This window comes from Chionomys nivalis, chromosome 23 (assembly GCF_950005125.1).
Source record: "Chionomys nivalis chromosome 23, mChiNiv1.1, whole genome shotgun sequence".
Lineage (NCBI taxonomy): Eukaryota > Metazoa > Chordata > Mammalia > Rodentia > Cricetidae > Chionomys > Chionomys nivalis.
Window position 1 is genome coordinate 10,823,475 of NC_080108.1, and position 21,921 is coordinate 10,845,395.

General features: G+C 45.4%; 1 protein-coding gene across 9 annotated transcripts in view; it reads left to right on the forward strand.

The window, feature by feature from the left end:
* Positions 1 to 21,921, forward strand: part of Arnt2 (aryl hydrocarbon receptor nuclear translocator 2) — a 216,378-nt gene that overhangs the window by 162,023 nt on the left and 32,434 nt on the right. For all 9 annotated transcript variants that reach the window (XM_057755958.1, XM_057755960.1, XM_057755959.1 and 6 more), the window contains exons 8-11: positions 31 to 116; positions 15,647 to 15,723; positions 17,228 to 17,362; positions 19,146 to 19,220. In XM_057755958.1, the coding sequence (XP_057611941.1) occupies positions 31 to 116; positions 15,647 to 15,723; positions 17,228 to 17,362; positions 19,146 to 19,220 (373 nt within the window). The remainder of the gene's footprint in view (positions 1 to 30; positions 117 to 15,646; positions 15,724 to 17,227; positions 17,363 to 19,145; positions 19,221 to 21,921) is intronic.

Sequence of the window (21,921 nt, forward strand, 5' to 3'; positions counted from 1 at the left end):
AAAGACAGCCTCATGTGTGTCCTTTCTCAGGAATGGCCTTGGCCCTGTGAAAGAAGGAGAAGCCCAGTATGCCGTGGTCCACTGCACAGGTTACATCAAGGCGTGGCCGCCAGCAGGTGAGCAGAACTCCTGATAGATTTCTGAGGAGGCAGATGCCTTCACCTTCGACTGTTGTACTGGCTTAGGAGTATTCTTGGAGGCCAGGTGGTGTTGGAATACACACACCTTTAAGTCCAGCACTTGGGAGGCAGAGGCAGGCAGATCTCAGTAAGTTCAAGGTCAGCCTGGTCTATAAAGGGAGTTCCAGGACATCCAGGAATACTACATAAACCCTGTCTCAAAAAAACAAGCAAGCAAACAAACAAAACCCAAAGAGTATTCTTGGAGAAAAAGCAGAAGAGTATTACATTTTCTTTGTGGTTAGAATGTCATTTTTTTTTTTTTTAATTTTTCGAGACAGGGTTTCTCCGTAGCTTTTTGGTTCCTGTCCTGGAACTAGCTCTTATAGACCAGGCTGGCCTCGAACTCACAGAGATCCGCCTGTCTCTGCCTCCCGAGTGCTGGGATTAAAGGCGTGCGCCACCGCTGCCCGGCTAGAATGTCATTTTTGATACTAGAGAAAACCCCACTATCTGAAATAGGTTTCCAAAAAGTGGAATTGGTGGATCCTTTGCATCATCAACCTCTGCAAAGATAGTGTGGAGATTTGAAGTGAGAGTTTCAGCATGTTCCCACAGATGTGCACGTCAAAGTCACAGAGAGATGACAGATTATAATAACCATTGGCAGGAAAAGGAGAACCGAAACCATCATATCTTGCTGGTGGGAAAGTAAAGTAGCAGAACCACTTGGAAAAAACAGTCTCAGAATGTTAAGCATGCAGTTACTATATGACTTCACAATCTGACTCCTAACTATCAACCCAAGAGAATTGAAGACCTAGGTCTACAAAGGAATTTAAACACAAATATTTATTCATAATGGGCAAAGTGTTAAGACAACCCGAATGTACACGAAGTGATAGACTCAGGAACAAAATCTCATGTATCTGTACAAGGAATACTAAATCACCAGAGTATTGCTGTGTGGCACAGAAATCCAACAAAGAAAAGGACACAAAGACTGTGGCCATAATACAGTTAGAGAACATAGATCAATAGCCAGCCTAGTGCTTGGAATAAATGAAAACAGCACATTGGCCATTGGCAAGCAAAGGAAAACAAAGAACTATAGGATACAAGGGGTATGAACTTGATGTTGTAGCTCTGGCTCTGCGGGCAGAGAGCTGGATTACGCTCACTCGGAACTGGATTTTTGTCTTGGAGGGGATGGTACAAGGCACCTTTCTGGCCAGTGCAGGCATCTACAGGGGCCCTTCCTTCACTGACTGACACTGCCTGCTTCACAGGGAGAGTGACGCTTTGCTGCCTGTTGCCCAGGAGAGTGTACCTCTGATCTGGCATGTTGATTTTCAGCCGTACCATAGGTTGTCTGGAAGTAAGATAATTTCTCCGTACTGTTTAAGGTTTTTCAAAGGATGAGGTTTTTTTTTTTTTTTATGTCTGTGAATATCATGAGCACCTTTCCAGAATTCTGAAATGCACGCATAATTGTAAGAATAATAACTGTTTTCTGAGTGTTCCCCATGCCAGACATTAGAACGATCGCAAGAGTAATATGATATTGGCAGAGTCTGCGCACCTGCAGTTCAAAACTGTACAATCTAAACACTGCATACTGACTTTTTATGTATGTATACACATGAATTCACACACACACGCGTGTGTGTGTGTATATATATATATGCACAACCTGTCAGTTAAAAAGATTTTTTTCTTAAGGCATTTTCTTGGGCTTTATTGGATTGCTATCACAGAATATTACAGACTGGATAATTTGCAATGAAAAGAAATTTCTTACAGTTATAAGAGTGGAGACTTCAGGACTAAGGGGTTGCATTGGGCAAGGGTCTTCTGGCTGTGTGTCAGATTATGACAGAGGGTGTCATCTGGGGAGAAAACTGACACCTGGAACCTATGAGCTTAGGTCTCCTTTTATTTTATTTTTTGAGACATGGTCGTCTTACTATACATCCTGTCTGGCTTGGAACTCATAATGTAAACCAGGCTGATCTTGAACTCACAGAGATCCGCCTGCTTCTGCCTCACATGTACTGGGATCAGAGTGTGCCAGCACACACAGCCTCTCCTTCTTGAGGAGCCACTAACATCATCATGAGGTCACTATAGGATCTGAATCAACTCTCATCCCCTCCAAGAGGCCCCATCTCCAAATACCATCAACATATGAATTTGGGGTTTCAAGTTTCTAACTCATAAAATTTTGGTAACATTATTTCCTAATGTGTATGGCAGTTTTGTGTGTGTGTCTGTGCACCATGTACAGGCTGTGCCTGAGACAGGTAGATCCCCAGGGACTCGAGTTACAGATGGTGTGAGCCACCATGTTGGGAATCCAATGAAGGTCCTCTAGATGAACAGCCAAAGCTCTTCCTTGCTGTACCATCTTTCCTGTGCCCTAAAAGATATCTTTAAAACATGGGAAGTGTATCTTATTAAACTGTCAGTATGCTGTTTGCCAAAGGCCGGAATCAGACCCAAGAACAGGGATTGAGAAGGCGTCTAGCTCTCAGTTTAGGATATCCGCTCCTTCAGTTCTGATAGTGCTACAGAGCCAGCTAGAATACAGAGTTCCCAGCAGCGGAAGAATTAGCAAGGAGCAGTGCGGTAATAGTATGAGGCCTTTCGTAAATGGCATGGCTGATCCCGTCTGCTGCTGTTCCTAGGAGCATCAGATAGTGCTTGAGAAAGTAGGTTTTTAGTAGGAGATTGTTCCAGGAGGTGGAAATAAGAGCAAACGATTGTGGTGCTGAGAGGAAGCCAGGCAGCAGTGTCTCCGTTATCCGGTAAGTATGGTAACCTGTGTGTGGACATTGTTTTGCCTGTTTCCCTGGGCTACACCCCAGGCCCATTCTTCTAGGAGTCCTCAGATAAATGGGGAGACCGTGTGTCCAGAAGTGATAGAAAGTGTTTTATAAGACAGTCATCATTGGGGATAGACGAGTCCATAAGCCAACTGAGTTGCCCTGAAGAATGCCCATACCCAAGGCTTCATCAGTAGTTCAAAGCCTTCTTGGGATCCATGCCAATGAATGCCTTGATTCCTACTGAATCTTTTTCTGCTTTAAGTTAGTTCATCACACTTACTATACCAGGCAAATTCCTCTCTGGTGTTCTGTGCTCAATACTCTGCTTTTCTGCCCTTTTGGGGGGTTCCACACCCATGGTTTCACATGACTAATACCATTAGTATGGTAAAACTCTCTCAGCCTCTGTGAGAAAAGAGGCTGTGGCCCAAGAGGCAGGCGACGGTGGCATCCAGAGGATGAGCTCCCCTGGAGCTGCAAGGGTCTCAGAACTGTTGCTGTTTGCTTATGCGGGGGCAGGAGGACTTATATTCTTCATCTTAAATACTGGTCCTTGAAACTGCCACTTAAGGAATGGCTGAAGGAGCCAGGGTGTTCCACTTAGAGAAAATGAGACATGATTGCTGTCTGCAAGTATTTGAGGGGGTGTCATATTGAAGGAGGAATTAGTCTCAGGGTAGTTCCAGGAGGCACAACTAGGAGCAAAAGAGGAAAGTTACAGAAGCGAGAAGCGAGCCAAGGGCATGAACGGGCATTAAAAATGCAAGATAGACACATTAAGCTATGGAAAAAAAAAACAGTTTTCATGGTTAACCAGAGCTGCACTTTAAAACAATTGGATACCGTTTTCTCTCAACCTCTTAATGGACCAAAGAGGGAAACGGCAAATGATGTCCAGTGTTGGGAAAGAAAAGATGCTTTCTACGGCGCCGGCAGGAATGCAAACTAGGGCAATGCTTGAGCAGAAGAATGGAGCGCTATGAGCCAAACATTTGACAGTGTGCAATTTATGATCCGGCACTCAGATTCATGGGAATTTACTCTAAAAATTGACTAGAAATGTCTGTAGATTGTGTGCTTTAGCACAACTTAGCAATCGTGAAAGCGCCCAGTGAATCTGAATGTCACTGGCAGAGAATTGGCTAAAATTCTGTGGAATCTATACACACCAGCACGGTGGACAGACACCAGTGAGAACATGAGATATTCACGGATATTCAAGAATAAAATAAACTATGAATAATTGTTTTTAAATGGTTATAAGACATATGCATCTTGATTCTTAAATTATAAATGAGTAAAAGATAGGTGTATGTTAAAACTGGAATATTAATCGCTTATTTCTGTGTTTGGATTGTCAGAACTTTTTCTTCTCTGTTCATATCTGCATTTCCCCAAAATTTAACCTGACTTTAATAACCAGAGAAAATAATGTTTTGAGACATCAATATGAAATTTCAGAGGAGGTATCCCAAGATGATTAGATCATGTGGTTTACAGTGAAGTTGAAAGCATGTCTTCTGCCTTCTTGGTCTGCTCTTCTCCTGGGTGTATCTGTGAAGACAGAGGTTCCAGAGAAGAAGGTTATCTTCCTGTATTATGACTCACACATGCCTACAGGGGACCTAACTGCCCCTGCTGCTTTGTTCCATGGCTGTTGATACTGATTCTTGATTAATGGCTGCATTCTTCACACATAAAACACTAATTCTACCTTACTGTTGGCATCCTGCAAGACCCAAGGGCATATGTTGTGTTCCTGTTCTTATCCCCATACATCATTCAGATAGCAAACATTATATTCATGAAGACAGGTTGAGTGGGTGGGTGGATGGCCCACTTGACAGCCACTCATAACACGTGCACTTGGGCCTGGGTTGGTTAACTGTATAATCATGAATCTTTCTTCTTTCTTCTGCCCATGCTATACAAACCTCAAAGTAGATTCTGGTATATTCCAGAAGCCCTTTCTGTTGTATAGTAGCCTTCCTGATTAGCTTAACAACGTTTTACACTGTACTGGTTCAGTATTTGGAGTTGGACTATCAGGCACTGAGTTCCTTTTTCCCATCATTCCCATCGTGAGGTTGTTTAGTTTGTCACAAACCACTCAAAGCAGGGTGCGTTTTATACATTGGGGGTGTGCTCAGAGTCTAAGGGACACTGAATTTCCAGAAGTGTGACTTTTTTTCCTTCATTGTCACCACCCAGCTCCTTGCTTTTCATAGAGGGCTCATCGTCAAGCAGGGTCATTTCTGAAGTGGAGGCATGGCTTACCACCTAGTCCATGTAGAATGCCTGGTTACCTAGCAGAATGGCTGCCCAAGAGAGCCCAGGTCTGCCCCAGGTTAGGGAGTTTGACACCAGAGTTGATGACTTACCCCTGGGGCAATCCAGAGCTGGAACAAGCTTGTGTTGGCCCTAAGCACTTTCCTCACGGATGAGGTGGGTGTCTTTTTCTCACTTCATTGCTGACTTTCAGTAAGCGGTGGCCACAGCATGCCACAGGCTTGAGGTTATTTTGCAGTTCTGGCCAGAAGCCTCTGGGGTCAGGCTCATACTTCACCCGACAACTCGGCCCTGCCATGAGCTCATCTCCAACAGCTCTGGGCTTCTGGCAGTTTGCTTGTTGAATGCTCTGTTTGTTTTTCTACCATGTGAGAGTCTCAAAAAGTTGCATGTTGGATTTGAGGCCACTAAATCACAGGCAGTGGCTGTACCCCTATGCTCCCCAGCCCCCAGCCATCCTGCCTTATGCATATGTGACGTGCTCAGGATTTCTCTAGACGTCAAAGCCACCATGTTAGCTTCTGAGAAGGAGAATGACAGTCACAGTCTTCTGGCTTTTCATTCTCAGGCAGGAGGAAGTGACTCTTCTTGTTCCCTCCATAAATGTTTTCTGAGCTCCCACTGCAGATCAGGTTTTTCAATAGTAGCTCCCTTCACTGGCAAGAGACTGCCAAGGGTTGGCTCAATGAAAAGCCCTTGCCCTGCTTCACGTGTTTAAATTTGCATAAGAACCATGGCGAGGTGCAGGTACTATTATTTCTTCCTTTCTGGACACCTAAAGACAACAATGTGAAGCAGTTAGCCTAGCACCCATGGCTAGTAAAGGAGTAAAGCGGGCTGTGTAGTCCAGTCAGTCAGTCAGTCAGTTATCTTGGTACATTCACTTTTGTGATCACCCTATTCCCTGAAGGACAGGGATGCTGTGACTGGGCTTGTGGGTGGGGCCCCAGGGAGTAGCATCAGATCTTGGGAATGGAATGCTGATCCTGGGAGCTTGGACCCTTCCCTGCTTTCCATGTGTCAGGTTGTGAAGGGTGTTCTGTGAACTACGTAGAACTTGCTTGAAGGCAGAGTGAAGACTAGTGCTCGTGTCTCTCACCCCGGGAGAAAATGAAGCTACACAAGGGAGCTAGGACAAAGCAGGTTACACAGGGCAGGGGTGGCAGTGGGCAAGGTCCACATGAGGCAGGTGAGAAAGCTACAGTCCGCCCTCAGGAGGTCTGACTGCAGAGTCTGTGTGCTTACGTCATCATTACATCATCATTAGGCTTCACTGCTTCCCTTACTCCAAAAATAGCGCACAGATCATGTTACAATCTTGACTAGAATTTGAATGTCAACTATTTGGTCATTGTTTTATTGCAGCACCTATTTATGCGCTGTTATCTATTATCTGTCACCTATCAGATCTGTCTCAAATCTGTCAATCATTCATCTTCTATCCTCTATCCAAACTGCTATCTATGTAGCTACACATTCATGTGCATGTTGGCAACGCTAATTAGACTCAGTGATGGGTTATTTTTAAAAAGAAAGAGGCTGGGTGTGGTGGAACACACCTTTAATTCCAGTGAGTTCTAAGCCAGCCAGAGTCATACAATGAGGTCCTATCTCAAAAGGAAAAATTCAATATAAAAAGAAAGATAAAAGAAGACATGAAGGGAATATGGGAGGGGAGTTTAAGAGGAGTTGGGGGTGAATAAAATCAAAATACATTGTATATATGTGTGAAATTCTCAAAGAGTAAAATACATATTAAAAATTGTCATCTACTGGGGCTGGAGAGATGGCTCAGAGGTTAGGAGCACTGGCTGCTCTTCCAAAGGTTGAGTTCAATTCTCAGCAATCACATGGTGGCTCGCAACCATCTATAATGAGATCTAGTGCCCTCTTCTGGCATTCTGGCAGAATACTGTATACATAATAAGTAAATAAATCTTTTTAAAAAAAGTCACCTATCACCTATCATTCATCTGTCACCAACTTATTCATTAAATCTATTGGCTGTCATCTCATCTATTCCTCTCAAATCTGTTATCATCTATCAAAGCCTCACCTACCTTCCATCATCTCCCTTTCTACCACTTGCATGTTATGTTCCGCTGGCCGGGTACTAAGCAGATCTCATTGGTCCATCCTGTTTCCCTATACCAGGACTCTGACATTATTTGACCCATTCCACCATGCCAAGATGAGGCTCCAAATAACTTGCATCTGGAAGGGTGAGCAGGCACCACTCCTGAATCCTTCCCACTTGGGAATTTTCCCACTGTTCTGTGCAAAAAGAGTTCTTGAGGTCAGAAGATGTCCATGGGGACATTTCCCTGGCATCTTTAGCAGTTAGCTTCTACCTTCCGACATACAGATGGCTAAGTCTGCCTTGGTTTTCCTTTCGGAATCTCCCCCTCCCCAGTTAGAACACGCGTAGACCATTTCCTAAAGTCCTTGAACTCAAATTTTTGTTCAGATACTCCAGTGAGGTTCATTTAAATAACTAGACCAATTCAACGTGTGTTGTAGGCTGGAGCTCTCTCTGCAGGCTCCAGAGTCACCCCTGTGCCCCAAGTACTCTGTTCATGCCTCAAGTCCCGCGCTCATTTCCTGGGTCAACTTTGGCCCCCACTTAGAATTTTGCTCCTCATATTCATTTCTTTAGAATTTCTTGATCTAATTTTCTATTCATGGCTACCATTTCCTTTTTTAGCTTTTGTAATGTGACAAGTGTGCTTTTCATCGAAATTCAGTCTTGTCTTCCTGCAGCCATCACCTCCTTCAGGTCCTGTGAGGATTGGCTTTAGATGTTTTTTTCCATCTTTTTTATAAAGCAACTGGAACTATTTGCTCTGGTTCCTTCCCTTAATGTCCTCTTTTCCCACACTTCTGATTTCCATGCACCTCACCATGGACGAGTCGCTATGCAGTGGTCCATTCTGATAGCTGAGAGTTGCTCTGTCATCCATTGCAGAGGTTCTGGAAAGATCTGAGGGTCCTTGACAAGGACAGAAGAGGGATGTTTGGCTTCGTGTCAGTCTTCGGAACACCTGAACCAAGTTCCACTTGCCTGTTTCCAGGGCTGTGGTGGGAGTGGCAGGTTACAAGTCACAAATAGCCCCAGTGAGAATCTTGGAAATCTTCAGCCATGCAGTTTCCAAGGAGTCTCTGACTCTTCCCTGGGACTTGCCTCTCTTCTGGCCTCACCTCAAGCAGAGCTTACTCTGAGCTTTAACTGCTCTGATGCGAACCTTCCCTTCAATCTTCAGGCATTTACAGGGATGAAGGCTGTGTTGTGTCCTTCCTCAAGCCCACCTGACCTGATCCATGCACCCCCAAACAATTCCACCCTTGCAAACCTTCCCCAGTTTCTGGCTCTGAGATACACTTCAGATCTTTCACGTTAGGCCTTGGCACCTTTTATTGTAAATTGGAAGGGGCAGGTAGGTCCAAAAGCACCAGTACCACCGTGGCTTCGCTTTGCCAACTGGAAAATTGGCTTTGAGGATTACCAAGCAAGATTCCTGAAATACAAAACACCTGCAGACCAACATTCTTTTCAAAATGCCTACCAAGATAAAAAGTCCCTAGACCACAACAAAAGGATTCCATGCAGTCCACTGGGAAACTTCACATTCTGCATTTCTCTCCTGGCCAATGGTGCAGTCTCTGAGAAGCCTACAGTGATGAAACCTCTTTATCTTTATTGAGACTGCTTCCCAAATGTGTTTTTGCAAAAGTAAATTTTTTTCCCTAAAATTTACAAATGTTCCTCAGGGAAGGTATTGGCAGCGTGCCATGCGTGAGCAAGTGCCCTGAATCGCTTACAGCCAGAAGACAGTTGTTCCCCTTCTACCCTTTGTTTTTGTGGAATGCACAAAATATGTCTTAATTCATAGGAGGAGGTGAAGGCCAGGGACAGCCTCTTTCCAGAGAGACTGCAAAACAGCCCCACTTTGCATGTCTCTGCCCTGGGTTCCTGTAATCTTTGGTGAGGAATGAAGAAGCCTTCTTGGCCCGTGCGCCCCTGCGGACCTTCCCTTCCCAACAGCAGTTTCCAGTTCCATCTCATTTGCATTGTTTATAGTCTCCAGATTTATTTCTGGCTGACAGGAGGGAAGAGGCTATCCAAGGAGGGCGAGGTAATTTAATATGGGGTGAAATGAGCTTGTGAGGCTGATTAGGGAATCGCTAAAACCTGTTAGAATAGCTGGAATTAGTCTGTTCCTATTAAAAACTGCTTTGCAGTTCCTGCCAGGAAGCACTCCCTCCTGACTCCTCTCCACCCCCTCTGGCACCAGCGGTGGCCCTGTGGCCCTCCTCCAGGCCCTGTTCCGTTCCCTGTGACACTGTTAAGCACATGGCATTGGAAGGAGCTGAATCTGTTTTCCCCATCAGCTGGTGAGCTCCAAAGACTAAAAACAGGCTTCTCCCTCCTCTGCAGCAGAGGGCCAGGCCCCTACCTGGTACTTATACCTAGAGGATGTCACAGCCAGAGAGCCTGGAGCAGCATCGCGGGCCAGCACGCCTTCCGTCCTAAGGAAGGATGGTCTCAAGTCCTTCTGAATCATCGTTGAGCCCTGCATCTAGGCAGAGATCAGCACAGGGAATGCTAGCTCAGCCCCAGGATGACCCTACCTCCTATGTCAGTGCTGAGGGCGGCATAGCTGAGGTGGTCCTGGTGGCATTAGAATCAAGCCATAGGGAGCAGATCCCCTTTTCCTGGGAATGGAGTTTTGCTTTTCAAGTCCAAATCTAACAGCAGACAACTCAATAGCAGCCGCCCAGCCTAGCCAGCGAAGGTGCTTCTCTGCCTCCTAGTTTGGTAGCCACATACTAGTTAGGGAATGTGGTGTCTCTGCTTAATGTTTGGGCTAAGCCTCTGCTGCTACCAGGCATATCTCTGTTCCTCTGCTAACCGAAGGGCAGAGCCCTAAGTCGGGGTATCACTATGCCACACCCACGTTTCTGTGTGGCGAGAGAGCACAGAGCATCACAAGAAGACTTCTCAGGAGTGGGAAGCCTAAGGACCAAAGCATCACGGGTTGGCCTATTTAAAATCAAAGTGTACATTCTTCCTGCCTCAGCCTCCCAAGTGTTGGGGTGACAGGCTTGGCCACCACCATACCCACCTTATTTTGTGTCTTTTTAGAAAAATTATGAAAACGTAGAACGTGTTCATTAATAAAACTTTGGAAGATATGGGAAACCATTCAAGATAGAGGAAAAGTCACTAATAAGCCCATTATAAATTTGTTTAAAGTTTAAATTAAACAGTAGCAGTACCCCTTTATGCCCCAGACTTCACTGAAGGTCAAGTGCACTATCTTCTAGTGTTTTTCTCTTTTTAGAAAACATAATATATATGCGTTCATTCCTTTACATGGCGTTTAATTAGTCATTCATTCTCCAGTGGGGAGCATGACTCTCATCTCCAGTCTGGAATCTGGTGTAGGGCTCGCAAAATGTACACACTGCAGAAGATTCTCTGTCCATGAATTCTGGCGTTTCTGAAGCTCAAGCCCAGAAGTAGTGCAACAATGATGATTTAAATTGACAGAGCTTCTGTCCACAGGGCAAGGAACCCTGATTGCTCTTAGGGCTGACAAGGGAGGGGGACTTGATGGGGGAGGGGGAGGGAAATGGGAGGCGGTGGCGGGGAGGAGGCAGAAATCTTTAAATAAATAAATAAATAAATAAATAAATAAATAAATAATAAATTGACAGAGCTACCACGGAAGTACCCTGCAGAGGAGAATAAGAGTGGTCCTTTCCCTACCTGCTAGCATCTCTAGACGTGTTCATCATCCCGTAAGCCATATCCGTCTGATATCTGGTGTGAACTCAGAAGAGATGTGACATTTTCAATCCATTTGGGGGCAGACAACATTGTGGGTCTTTCCCTCTGAACTGCTTGTTCCTAGAATGCACTCTCATCCCAGGATGCTTTGTGCCTTTCCTGATTTCATCTGGCAGTCTCGATACTATTGTATTCAGACCTCTAAGTGTGTTGCTAACATTGCCTTCTAACCTGGGTTTACCTTTGATTCTCCTCTATGGTGTTTTCCAGCCCCCTGAATGTTTTGGCTGCTCAGAAACAAAACTATGCTTGTGTCTTTCTTCTGTGGAGCGTGCAGAGCTGCAACTCAAAGATGTCCCCAGGCTTTTCCAAGTATAAAGAGTTTCAACAGCCTGGGTCGAGGATGCTGTGCTCTTGATTTTGTTGTTTCTTTTTTGACTTTTTTTTTTCTCCACAAAGATTCTCTGGCAGCTGATTCTTTATTTTTTTTTTCTCTTTGCATGTATTACTTTTCTGCTGACCTGATCCAATCAGAAACCATCATTTCATCTTGTATGGTCTATAAAGTATCATGTCTAAAAGAGAGACAAAGCAGTGTGGTCTGACCTGAGATTGAAAGACCTAGGCTCCAGTGAAGGCCCACGGGATGTCTGCTGGGCCTGTACAGAGATGTATTCTCCTTGACTGAGACACCAGGCTGTCGTTCCCAGTGCATATAAGCTGTGTCTTACAGGAGAGGCCTTCCATCCACAGGGGTGCACAGAGCCTTCAGCTGCTGGCTTAGAAGATAAACTGTAACTATACCAGACACCTCACAGTATGATACTGTCCCTCTTTCCCCCCAGCCCTGTGCCACTTGCTGCCACAAGAGCTGTTCCTCCTGTCTCTGTTGATCTCACCAAGTCTATAGCCTGATACTGATGAACCTGTGAAGCCCCACCCTCTTCTGTCAGCCACCGGGTCTGCCTGGACCTGCTTGCTCACTCTGCACTTGTCTTTATAACCGTTTTTACATCCATTTGTCCGTCTGCTTTTGGGTTCTCCAAAGGGACATGACTGTATTGTTAACACACACACCACCAGCATAGCACTCAGAATATGGTAGGAACCTGGGTTAATAACGCTTGAAAAACCCTTTGAGTTGTTGGTCAAGGGAATCCAAGAAACTCCCTAAAACGATATAGGTTATTGCCTTGTTTGCCTCCCAGGATGTGAAGGAAGGACCCTATTGCTAAAGATGCTGGACTTGGAAGAACAGAGCTGGAACTGACCTGAACGTCTCCTCTGAAAAGCAATTCAAAGTCCTAAAACCATGACAATGACCAGCACAGGAAGATATACTCAAGGGTGCAATAGTAGCACTAACGTTTTGGGAGTAAAAACAAGCACCTAAATAAGGCCCATTAAATAGGAGGGAAAGCGTGGCTGGTACATGGCCAACTATCTGTGACTGATCAGGTCATGGGCCCTAGAGAAGAACCTACTACAGCCATGTTCCTAAACCAGCATAATTCTCAACCTCTTTCTACATATCCATCTTTAGAGCCACAGATAAATGTATCTCTCACCTCTAATCAAAGAAGCTTTTCTTCAGCAGGCAAAGAGCTGTCACAGAAATCCACAGCCGGTCAAAATGCAGAAAGCAATTGACTGTGGGGTGCCCATCTCTGATGGCTGCATCTACAGTCCAACCCTTATACCTAAGGCTAAGGGAACATTGCAGTAAAGGAGGATGCAAGGATTGTAAGAACCAAAGGACCAGGATGTCTGCTATGAGATAGCATCTTTTATTTATGACAGAGTGGCACCCTAAAAATGTTTTTTCCCAATGAATATTTATTTATTAAGACCACAGATGGTAAGGCTAGAGCTTGGAAATGCCTGCCATGAATGATACACTACAGTCCTCACTCTGGACCCCATCCTCACTCCTTCTCCTCTGCTGGGAGCATTTCAGACTTACGTCATTTTCTATGATTACACAATGTCCTGAGGGGCAGTGGTAAACTTGTTCCAAAGTGGTAGTCCATTCAGAAAGTGGGAGAAGTGCAGTGATCTTCTCAGCTGGTGGGAATTTCGCTTTGTTTTTCTTTCACACCCATGAAGTCTTAACAATATGGTTGCCAAAACAAGACAGGCACAGTGATAATGCCAGATGACATCCCAACATGGATGAGGGAGTACGTTTAACAAGTGTAAAAAGTGTAAGCGTATATGGGGATCGTTTTGAATCACTATGAAGAAACAAAAAGAAGATGAAATATGTGATATGTGAAATATATATATATATATCCTTGCCGAGTGGTGGTGGCGCACACCTTTAATCCCAGTACTCGGGAGGCAGAGGCAGGTGAATCTCTGTGAGTTCGAGGCCAACCTGAAATACAAGAGCTAGTTCCAGGACAGGCTCCAAAACCACAGAGAAACCCTGTCTCATATAAAAATAAATAAACACCTTGCCCTGTGCTTTGGGAGGATGCATCAATATTTCGAAGACATCTTTTCTCCTGAAAGTAAATTATAAATTTAACCAGGCCTATTAACTATATCATCAAACTATGAAGTTAGGTAAGTTGATATTAAATTTCTTTCATGTGGAAAAACACATTTAAAAGTAGCCTAGAAAACCCTACAGGGGATGTACCAGAAGACATTAGAACACAGGGCAGTGCCTGTAGTTCAGGTAGCATGGCACTTGGGCTGGGCCGGAGTAGTGACTGGTGGAATAGAAAAGGGAGTCCATAATAGACCTAATCATGCATGGGGACTTGTCACAGGATGGAAGTGGTATTTCAGATCATTCTACTTTAAGCAAATATCAGTGGGACAACTGAAGAGTCGCATATTTGAAGACAAACATGGGTATCTATCTCATACCCTATGCAAGAGTAAGTGAGTGTCTGAGCAGCTAAATGTAAATGTTGAGGCCAGGAAAGCACCAGGGGGGAGCAAGGAGGAGCCATTTTAATCTCTGTAGGAGAAAGGGCTTTCTAACAGTAGCTCAGATACATCATCATAAGCAAAGGTGAAGACAGAGGACCACGTGGGAGAACATACTTATAGCATCTTTCTCTGCAGAGACAGCTCTTTTAAAACAAGACCCCACGTGATAGTGTGAAGCTATAATCCTATCTCTCAGGAGGTGGAGACAGAAGGATAAGAAGTTCGAATTCTTCCTTGTCTTCATACGATGTTCAAAACCACTCTGGGATATAGCAAAACAACCCTGGGGAACAGGTAACCAAAATCCCAACAGAACAGTGGGGAAGAACCTGAACAGACAGTTCATTAAAACTCCAAATGCAAAAGCTGTTCCAAACATAAAGTGGTGTTCAAACGTAACGCTGATGACTGAAATGCAAATTAAGACATCTATTCTCACCTGTCAAACTGACAAAAACTGACGGCACATTCTGTTGGCCAAGAACATGGAGGAACAGACTTTCAGACATCAGTGGCTGGAATGCAAACTGGTACAGCCTGTCTGGAGGGAAATTTATCAAAACAGAAAGATTATCTATAGTTGACTCAGCACTCCCATTTCTAGAGAACTGGTACCCTACAGGTACAACTCCAATGATTAAAAAAATAATACATGCTAGAATTTTCATTGTTTCTAATTCCGCAACACTTGAGAACACCTCACCATTCACACAAGAGAGATGGTTGGGTAAACATGGTGTATCTACACAATTAAGTGCTATGCAGTCCTGAAAATGAACTGGGTAAGAGCTAGTTCTGTGGACAAATCTGAAGGGTTTCTAAGATATACTGTGTATGTCTTTATACATGTATGTTCATGTCTATGCAGGTACATGTTTGTGTGCATGTATGTACGTATATGAATGTGGAGGCCAAAGGGCAGCCTCAGGTGTTGTTCCTTGGCTATCATTCACCCTGTTTGTATGTTTGCTTGTTTGTGAAAGAGTCTCTCAGTGTCCTGGAACTCACCCAGTAATCTAAGCTGGCTTGTTGGCAAGCCCCAGAGATCTGCTCATTTTTGCCCCTTCAGTGTTGGGATCACAATTGTGCACCAACAGATATGGTGGTGTACGATTTTAATCTCAACATTCAAGAAGCGGAGACAGAAAGATCTCTGTAACTTTGAGGCCACCCTGGTTTACATAGCAAGCTTCAGTACAGCCAAGGCTGCATAGTGAGACCTTGCTTTAAACAAATGAGCCAATAAAAACCAACAACAAGAACAAAAGTGACCAACAAGTGCGCTCCACCTCTGATGGTCTTTGTTCCTTGTCAAGGGGAAAAGTGAATTGTTTGCAATGTCAACAAGACCGACTTAGTCTTCCTATTGGAGTTTCACTCCAACTCTCTCAGCAAGATGGTGCATACATAGAGATGAGTGACTTGCATCTTACCCTCCGTCACTGCCTCTGTGCCATCCACAGATGCAGGGGGTGATGGACCATGAAATCATCAGGCACTGTCAGGCAGGGAGATACAGGAAGCGGTGTGGGGCTGCTGAGCAGCTGGCTAGCTTCCCAGCTCTGAATGACAACAATGGATCTGTAGTCTCCATTGTGTGAATGAAATCATGGGTGCTTTCCCCACTTAGTCAATAACTTTGGGCTTGTTGATGATGCTGGCATGTCTCATTTCAGGAATGACCATCCCTGAAGAAGACGCTGATGTAGGGCAAGGCAGTAAATATTGCCTTGTGGCCATCGGGAGGCTCCAGGTAAGCGAAAAGCCTGTCGTTTTCATCTTCAATGAGGGCTTGTTACTACGAGAAGCAAGAGACTGAGTTTGGGTGCCTCTTCATTTGGAAGTACCATGTACTCAGTATTTGTGGGGTTATGTGCCTCACTCTGGGTAAGAATAAGGCTGAGCCTAGAGATAAAAAAAAAAGGGTATCATGAAGGATATACCATAGGCCTTGCTGTGCTGAGGGTTAACAGACCTCTCTGCCACCTATAGGTTACTGCAGAGGTGAGTTCCTCCAGAAGTCACATCCTTGCTAACTACCTTTAAAATCTCCCACGGGCCTTGTGGAACAAAATCCAAACTCGTCATTCCATCCTCCTCTCCTTCCCTTCTTCTTATCTCACCACATCCTCTTACCAAACCACACTGTTCTCTTCCCATGATGCCACCACTTAGCTCCCCATCTCCATGGGTATTTTCGATCTGTTTCTTCTACCTTGCATTTTTTAGTAGCCGTCCTGCTTTCAGCATTCCTTCTGTATACTTCCTGCCTTCACATCCCTTGAGACCCTAACTCAATACCAGTCTCCTTAGTTCACACTAGACGATGCCGCTTCCCACTGTGCTCCCTTACAACACACAGTGCCCACCTCAACTTCGTCTGCCCACCATTTTCTGTGGTTTGCTGTTCACTGAGGGTATGCTTGTGCTTGACAAGGTCCTCTGGGGCAGGGGCCCTGTCCTGTTAAAAGCGAATTCACTTGAGGCTGGAGAGATGGTTCAGTGTTAAGAGAGTTTGACTATTCTTCCAGAGGACCTAGGTTTGATTCCCAGCACCCACATGACAGCTCACAACTGTCTGCAACTCCAATCCCAAAGGGAATTGATGCCCTCTTCCTCAGGCACCAAGCACAAAGGTGGTACATAGACATACATGCAGGCCAAACACTCATACACATTAAGTAAATAAATAAAACTTAAACGTTTTAATTTACCTGGTATCTGCTATACAGTAGCCACTCAGTCAACTGGCTCATTCATTCTTGCTTTGACATTCCCGATATTTTCCAAACTGATGAAGGGAAGCATGGTTGACATAATCTAGAAGGCTCATGTTTTACATCCTTGGTCTCCTAAGTCTGACCATTTTCAAACAAATGAATGAGTGGTTCATTCACTTAAAACAAATACTGGGTCTTCACTGGGGTGTAAAACAAGAATGGTTGGGTGAATTCAGTCCAGAAATACGTACTTTTTGAGTCTCTACATCAGTTACAGAGAGGAAGGAGAAAGTGGCAGCACTGACTGAGTGCCAGCCATTTGCCGGCATAGCGGGTGGTATCTCTTTTGGCATCACAATTATAAATTGTTCTAATTATCCATTATTTCCACTGACTAATAAAACGAGTGCTCAGAAATGTAAAGAAAGTGGCCAAGCATTGGTTAAATCTCCCACGCTCATCTTTCCAGAGGCACAAAAGGATTTGTGTGTGAGCGTCAAGGTCCTCACCTGCGCCGTTATCCACCCTCTGTTCCAGGTGACCAGCTCTCCTGTGTGCATGGACATGAGTGGCATGTCGGTGCCCACAGAGTTCCTATCCCGGCATAACTCCGATGGGGTCATCACATTCGTGGACCCAAGATGCATCAGCGTGATTGGCTACCAACCCCAGGTCAGTGGCTAGCCCTGGGCTCCCAAAAGCTGGTGGAAGATTTAGCTTCACTCAAAATGTGTGCATCTTCCTTGTTCAAGGTTCAGCGCAATGACCTCTTGGAGAAGTCACGTCTGGGTCTAGATTCTCTGTTTGTCTAGACTGACACCCTTCCCAAGTAAAACTGTTCATCGTAAGACAGCACCACGTTAAGTGGACTGCTTGTCTCCGGTCCTAGCCTTTCTGTGGCTCTCACTGAGCTTTCACAAAGGAGGGGGAGTTGAGTCTGTGTCACAATCTCGTCTGTGTCACGATGCCCCAGGGATGTTGCTTCGTCCTTTGGAGAAACCTTTCTACTTGAGGCATAGTTTCAGGTCTTTGCTCCAGATCCTTCCTGAAAAATCAGTGGCATGGGAAATGCAGGAAGGCAGGAGCCACCCAGGTGAAGCCAAGGAACCTCAATCACTTGTAGTGAAAAGCTGTGTCCTAAACCTAAGGATCTCTACCAGAGGAGACACTTAGGGACAAGTGTGGGAGGATGGAGATGCTACCAAATGAGCACTGATTTCCTAGGTGTGATCATGTTTTGGCTTTGTAGTATGCTGACATTTATTATATTAATGATAAAAGACTTTGTGAAGTGTTACAAGATCTACAACTTACTGTCAATTGATCTAGCTAACACACACACACACACACAACTCCCAGTTGTATTTGTGTATGGACATATATGAATAAAAAGAAAGAAAATATTAGTAACATTGACAATGAAATCAATATAATGAACATGCAAGTATTTATTAATATCCTTTTACCTTTTCTATAGTTTTTAAAATTAAAAAAAATCATTTAAAAAAGAAGGGGTTCTTTGTTCTAAGAAACAGACTTTGGGAAGCTTTGAGATGTGTTCACATGAGTTATTTTAATTGCTTGTGTATTTTTTTTTATTTGCTTAACTTTTTATCCATGCTGGAATCAGCCCTGTGTGTAGATTTTAGAACTAGGAACGGTCCTAACCGGAAACACTAGAGACTGTCTATAATTCTGAAGCTAGATTTGTGCAAACTGTGACCTCACCTCTCAGATAGAATAAGGGAAACGCCGATGACCCTTACATTTCTGGACATTTCGGTGCATCCTGCAGCAGCAGCTTCCCGAGCATCTGTGTGCTCCTGGGTGGGACATAGGAGCTGCCCCTTACCGCTGAGTCAGCTTGCTTCAAGCATCTCATGCTGATGCAAGTCCCCATCCTTGAGCTCCATCTTTTGCTGTTTAAGACACTTCCCTTAGAGCGTGATGATTTTTTTTTTCTGCTCCCATTCACTGTAAAACACCCGAGTTTGAGATGAAGACTGGATCTTTCAAATAACACCTGGGCTAGTGAAGGTCACTAACGAACAGGCTTGAGGCAAGCAAGCCCAGCTATTGTGGCCTCGTTCAGCCACTCGGTTCCGCCCTTACACAGTTTTAGTTTTCGTGGGCAGCAATGTCTGTTCTTGAGCTTACTTTGGATGTTTTTAAAAATATGTTGATTGCAGTTTGCCTCTCGAAGGCAAACAGGAATAAAGCCGTGTTGCGAAGCTGCTGATCTAGCGCCCAAGCAAAATTAGAAACCAGTGAGGACTGATCCAGGGGAGTTTAGAATGGATGCAGACAGGAGGAGGGGCCGTTCTGTTTAAGACTTCGGTGGGCAGAAAAGAGGAGGTGGGCTCGCGGGGATGTAAGCAACACCTTTGTCTCTGGGGTGGGGGGTAAGAGATGGAGAGTGATCTTTGGGGTTATTAAAACTATCTGTCCCCTTTAGGACCTTTTGGGAAAGGATATTTTGGAATTCTGCCACCCTGAGGATCAGAGCCACCTACGGGAGAGCTTCCAGCAGGTATTGCCCTTGGCAGCTGCTGCTGCTGCTGCTTAGCAACCTACCTGGCAGGGAGGCAATGGCAAGAGGAATGGAGGCTACTGTGAGCTACCAGCCTGGGAGTGCCCTCCTATAATGTCACACACCCATTCTGGGCAAGAGTTCAGGCAAAGGGAGTGAGATACACGAGGAAGTCATTGCCGTTGCTATATGGCAGGAAAGGAGGGCAGGAAAGGAAGAATGTCCCCAAGCACCAAGTCTAGAGAGGGTAACTGGGGAAAGAGCCAGCTCCCAGGGGAGGGATCAGCTGACATGAGTTGTCCATGGACAGTACAGAAGACATGGGAGATCATGCCAGAAGGAGGGGCCTCCCAGACATGCCAGTGTGGCCTGCCTGCTAGGGGGGTCCTCAGAAGTTCCTGGGTCTGACAAGGAGGGAGTAGCAGGCGGTGAGACCAGCCAGGTCGGGTCTGGGGCCTCCTGTGCCACGCTTTAGAGCCTCAGCTCTCTCCCAGGTCACATGATGGTAAGTAGTCATTTTTCTGAGTGTGTAAGCAGAACAAAGCTCTGAAGGGCTGCTTGGGAAGCCCAGGGACGCACACACACACACAAAAATAAAAGATAAGCCAGAAGACCTTTAGAACGAGCAATGGTTCCCAAAGCTGTGCCAAAGGCAACTTAGAGAATCACTCAGATGGGGAGAGTGGGGAGAGGCAGCCTGGCAGAATGGTCACCATAAGAATAGCACCGTGTGCATCATTTCTATGTACCGAGCGCACACTCTATGACAGACACCCCTAGCATGAGTCCCAGAAGGAAGGTGGCAGGAGTTAGGAGAGGCTCACTGAAGCAAAGGGACAGAGTGTCACACTCCAGCAAGTTAGAGCTAATTCAGAAGGAGGGCTGTTGGCTCCTGAACTGGCCTGGAGAGAGGGGAGAACTCCCTCTGGCAGACTCTGACGTACTGGGGAGGGGGTTGTTAAAAATGAACATAAGAAACCTTTCTTTGAGTCATTTTTCAAGAGGGAGGAATCTGCTGTCATCTGTCTGGAGGATGGACTTACCTTGGCATTTTGGTTTGCAAGTTTCTCTGGCCCAGCCAGGGGAGGCCTCCCCATCTGCAGAAACCTGGGCCTCTGGTTTCACACCTACATGGGTGACACTGGGGGGAGGGACTTCCTCCTTGACCTCAGTTCTGTTCTGAAGTCACTCCTTCCCACTCAGGTTTCCTTTCCTTTCCCTAGCCCCGCCTGGTCAGCTGCTTCACACTCTTCTGCAGCCAGGAGGACATCAACCAGAGAACTTCTTCCTCCTAACCTCCATTGCCAGGTGGCCCCAGCCTACTTGTCCTCTGGCTTCCTGCCTGTCTCCTTTCAGGCAGCTCTTCACCTTGTCATCCGAGGGCCCAGGGTCCTCCACACCCAGCAAACAGCAGCCTCTCTCTCACACCACTCCCAGCCAGGACAAAGCTCAGCATCCCTTAGGCACAGACCGCATGGCAGGTCCTCCTAGAACAAGACACCATGATGTCTCCCTGCTTCCTTCTGTCATCCCTGCCCCCTCCTGACTGACTATGGCAATTGTTCTCTCTCTCTCTCTCTCTCTCTCTCTCTCTCTCTCTCTCTCTCTCTCTCTGTTGTCCTTTCACTCCAAGTCTTTGTAAAAATACAAACTGGGTTTAGTCACACAGTTCATTAAAACTTGCCAGCCATGGTCCATGTACCTAGAGTTAAAATGTGTTTCTTCCCATGGTTTCAGGCTCGCTGCAAGCCTGATCCCATTCCGTGCTTCCTTGGACACGATTCCTCAGTCTCACTGGCTTCCCTTGCCTTCTTGAACATTCTCTTTTCTGTCTTCTGGCTATGACTGAGCCATTCCCTGGCTGGAATATGACCCTCTGCTCTTCACATGGCTGACAGCTCTCAACCCGTGTCATCTGTGAGATCTTTCCAGCAGCTAAGAGGTCTGATCTTCCTCTACCCCTCATTTCTCCTTTACCACGTGTCGTTTCTTCTCTCGATTTCCTCTTTTTTCATCTCTTTCACTGGAACGTGGCTTGACTGTGGGCAGACCCCCATGCCCGTACTTGTGAGCATCATCTTCATGAGGGTGGATCTGAACCAACCTGCCTAAGCAGATCAGAACGTACAGCAGCTGACTCCCATTTGGGGAAAATGTGAAATCAGAATGGGGGAGACTTTACCAGGATGCTTTGTGCCACGTTTACTAAGTGTGAAGAAGTGACAGTAACTTTGCCTAGCTAGCTTTGGGCTCTGTGGGTTTCATCTTTCTGGGTGTATGATTGTAAGTCTCTCATGGTGATGGATCTCCCATCCTGTTTCCAGAATCTATCCAAATCCTTCTTCACATGTTTTCCCATGGAACCCCCAATCCTATCCCATAAATACTGTCCTCATGTTTTTCCTAGTAGACAATGGGACTAAGAGTATCATCCACTACCACTGCCATCATGATGAAGCATGTCTAAACAGAAAGAGTGGGTGTGGAGTAGGAGCCTGCTCTAAGTTTCTCTCTTCTGTTTGACCTCTTGGCAAACTGACCGAAAAGCGGATTCTGGGAGCGGATTCACTTTCCTGCCCCCTGGGAAGGTACACTAACACCACACTAAATTCAGAACTTGTGTGTGTGTTCTATGGGCTTCCTGTCTGGGCAGTTTAGTGCTTTTGTTTCAAACCAGAGTTCAAGGGCTGACTCAGCTTTC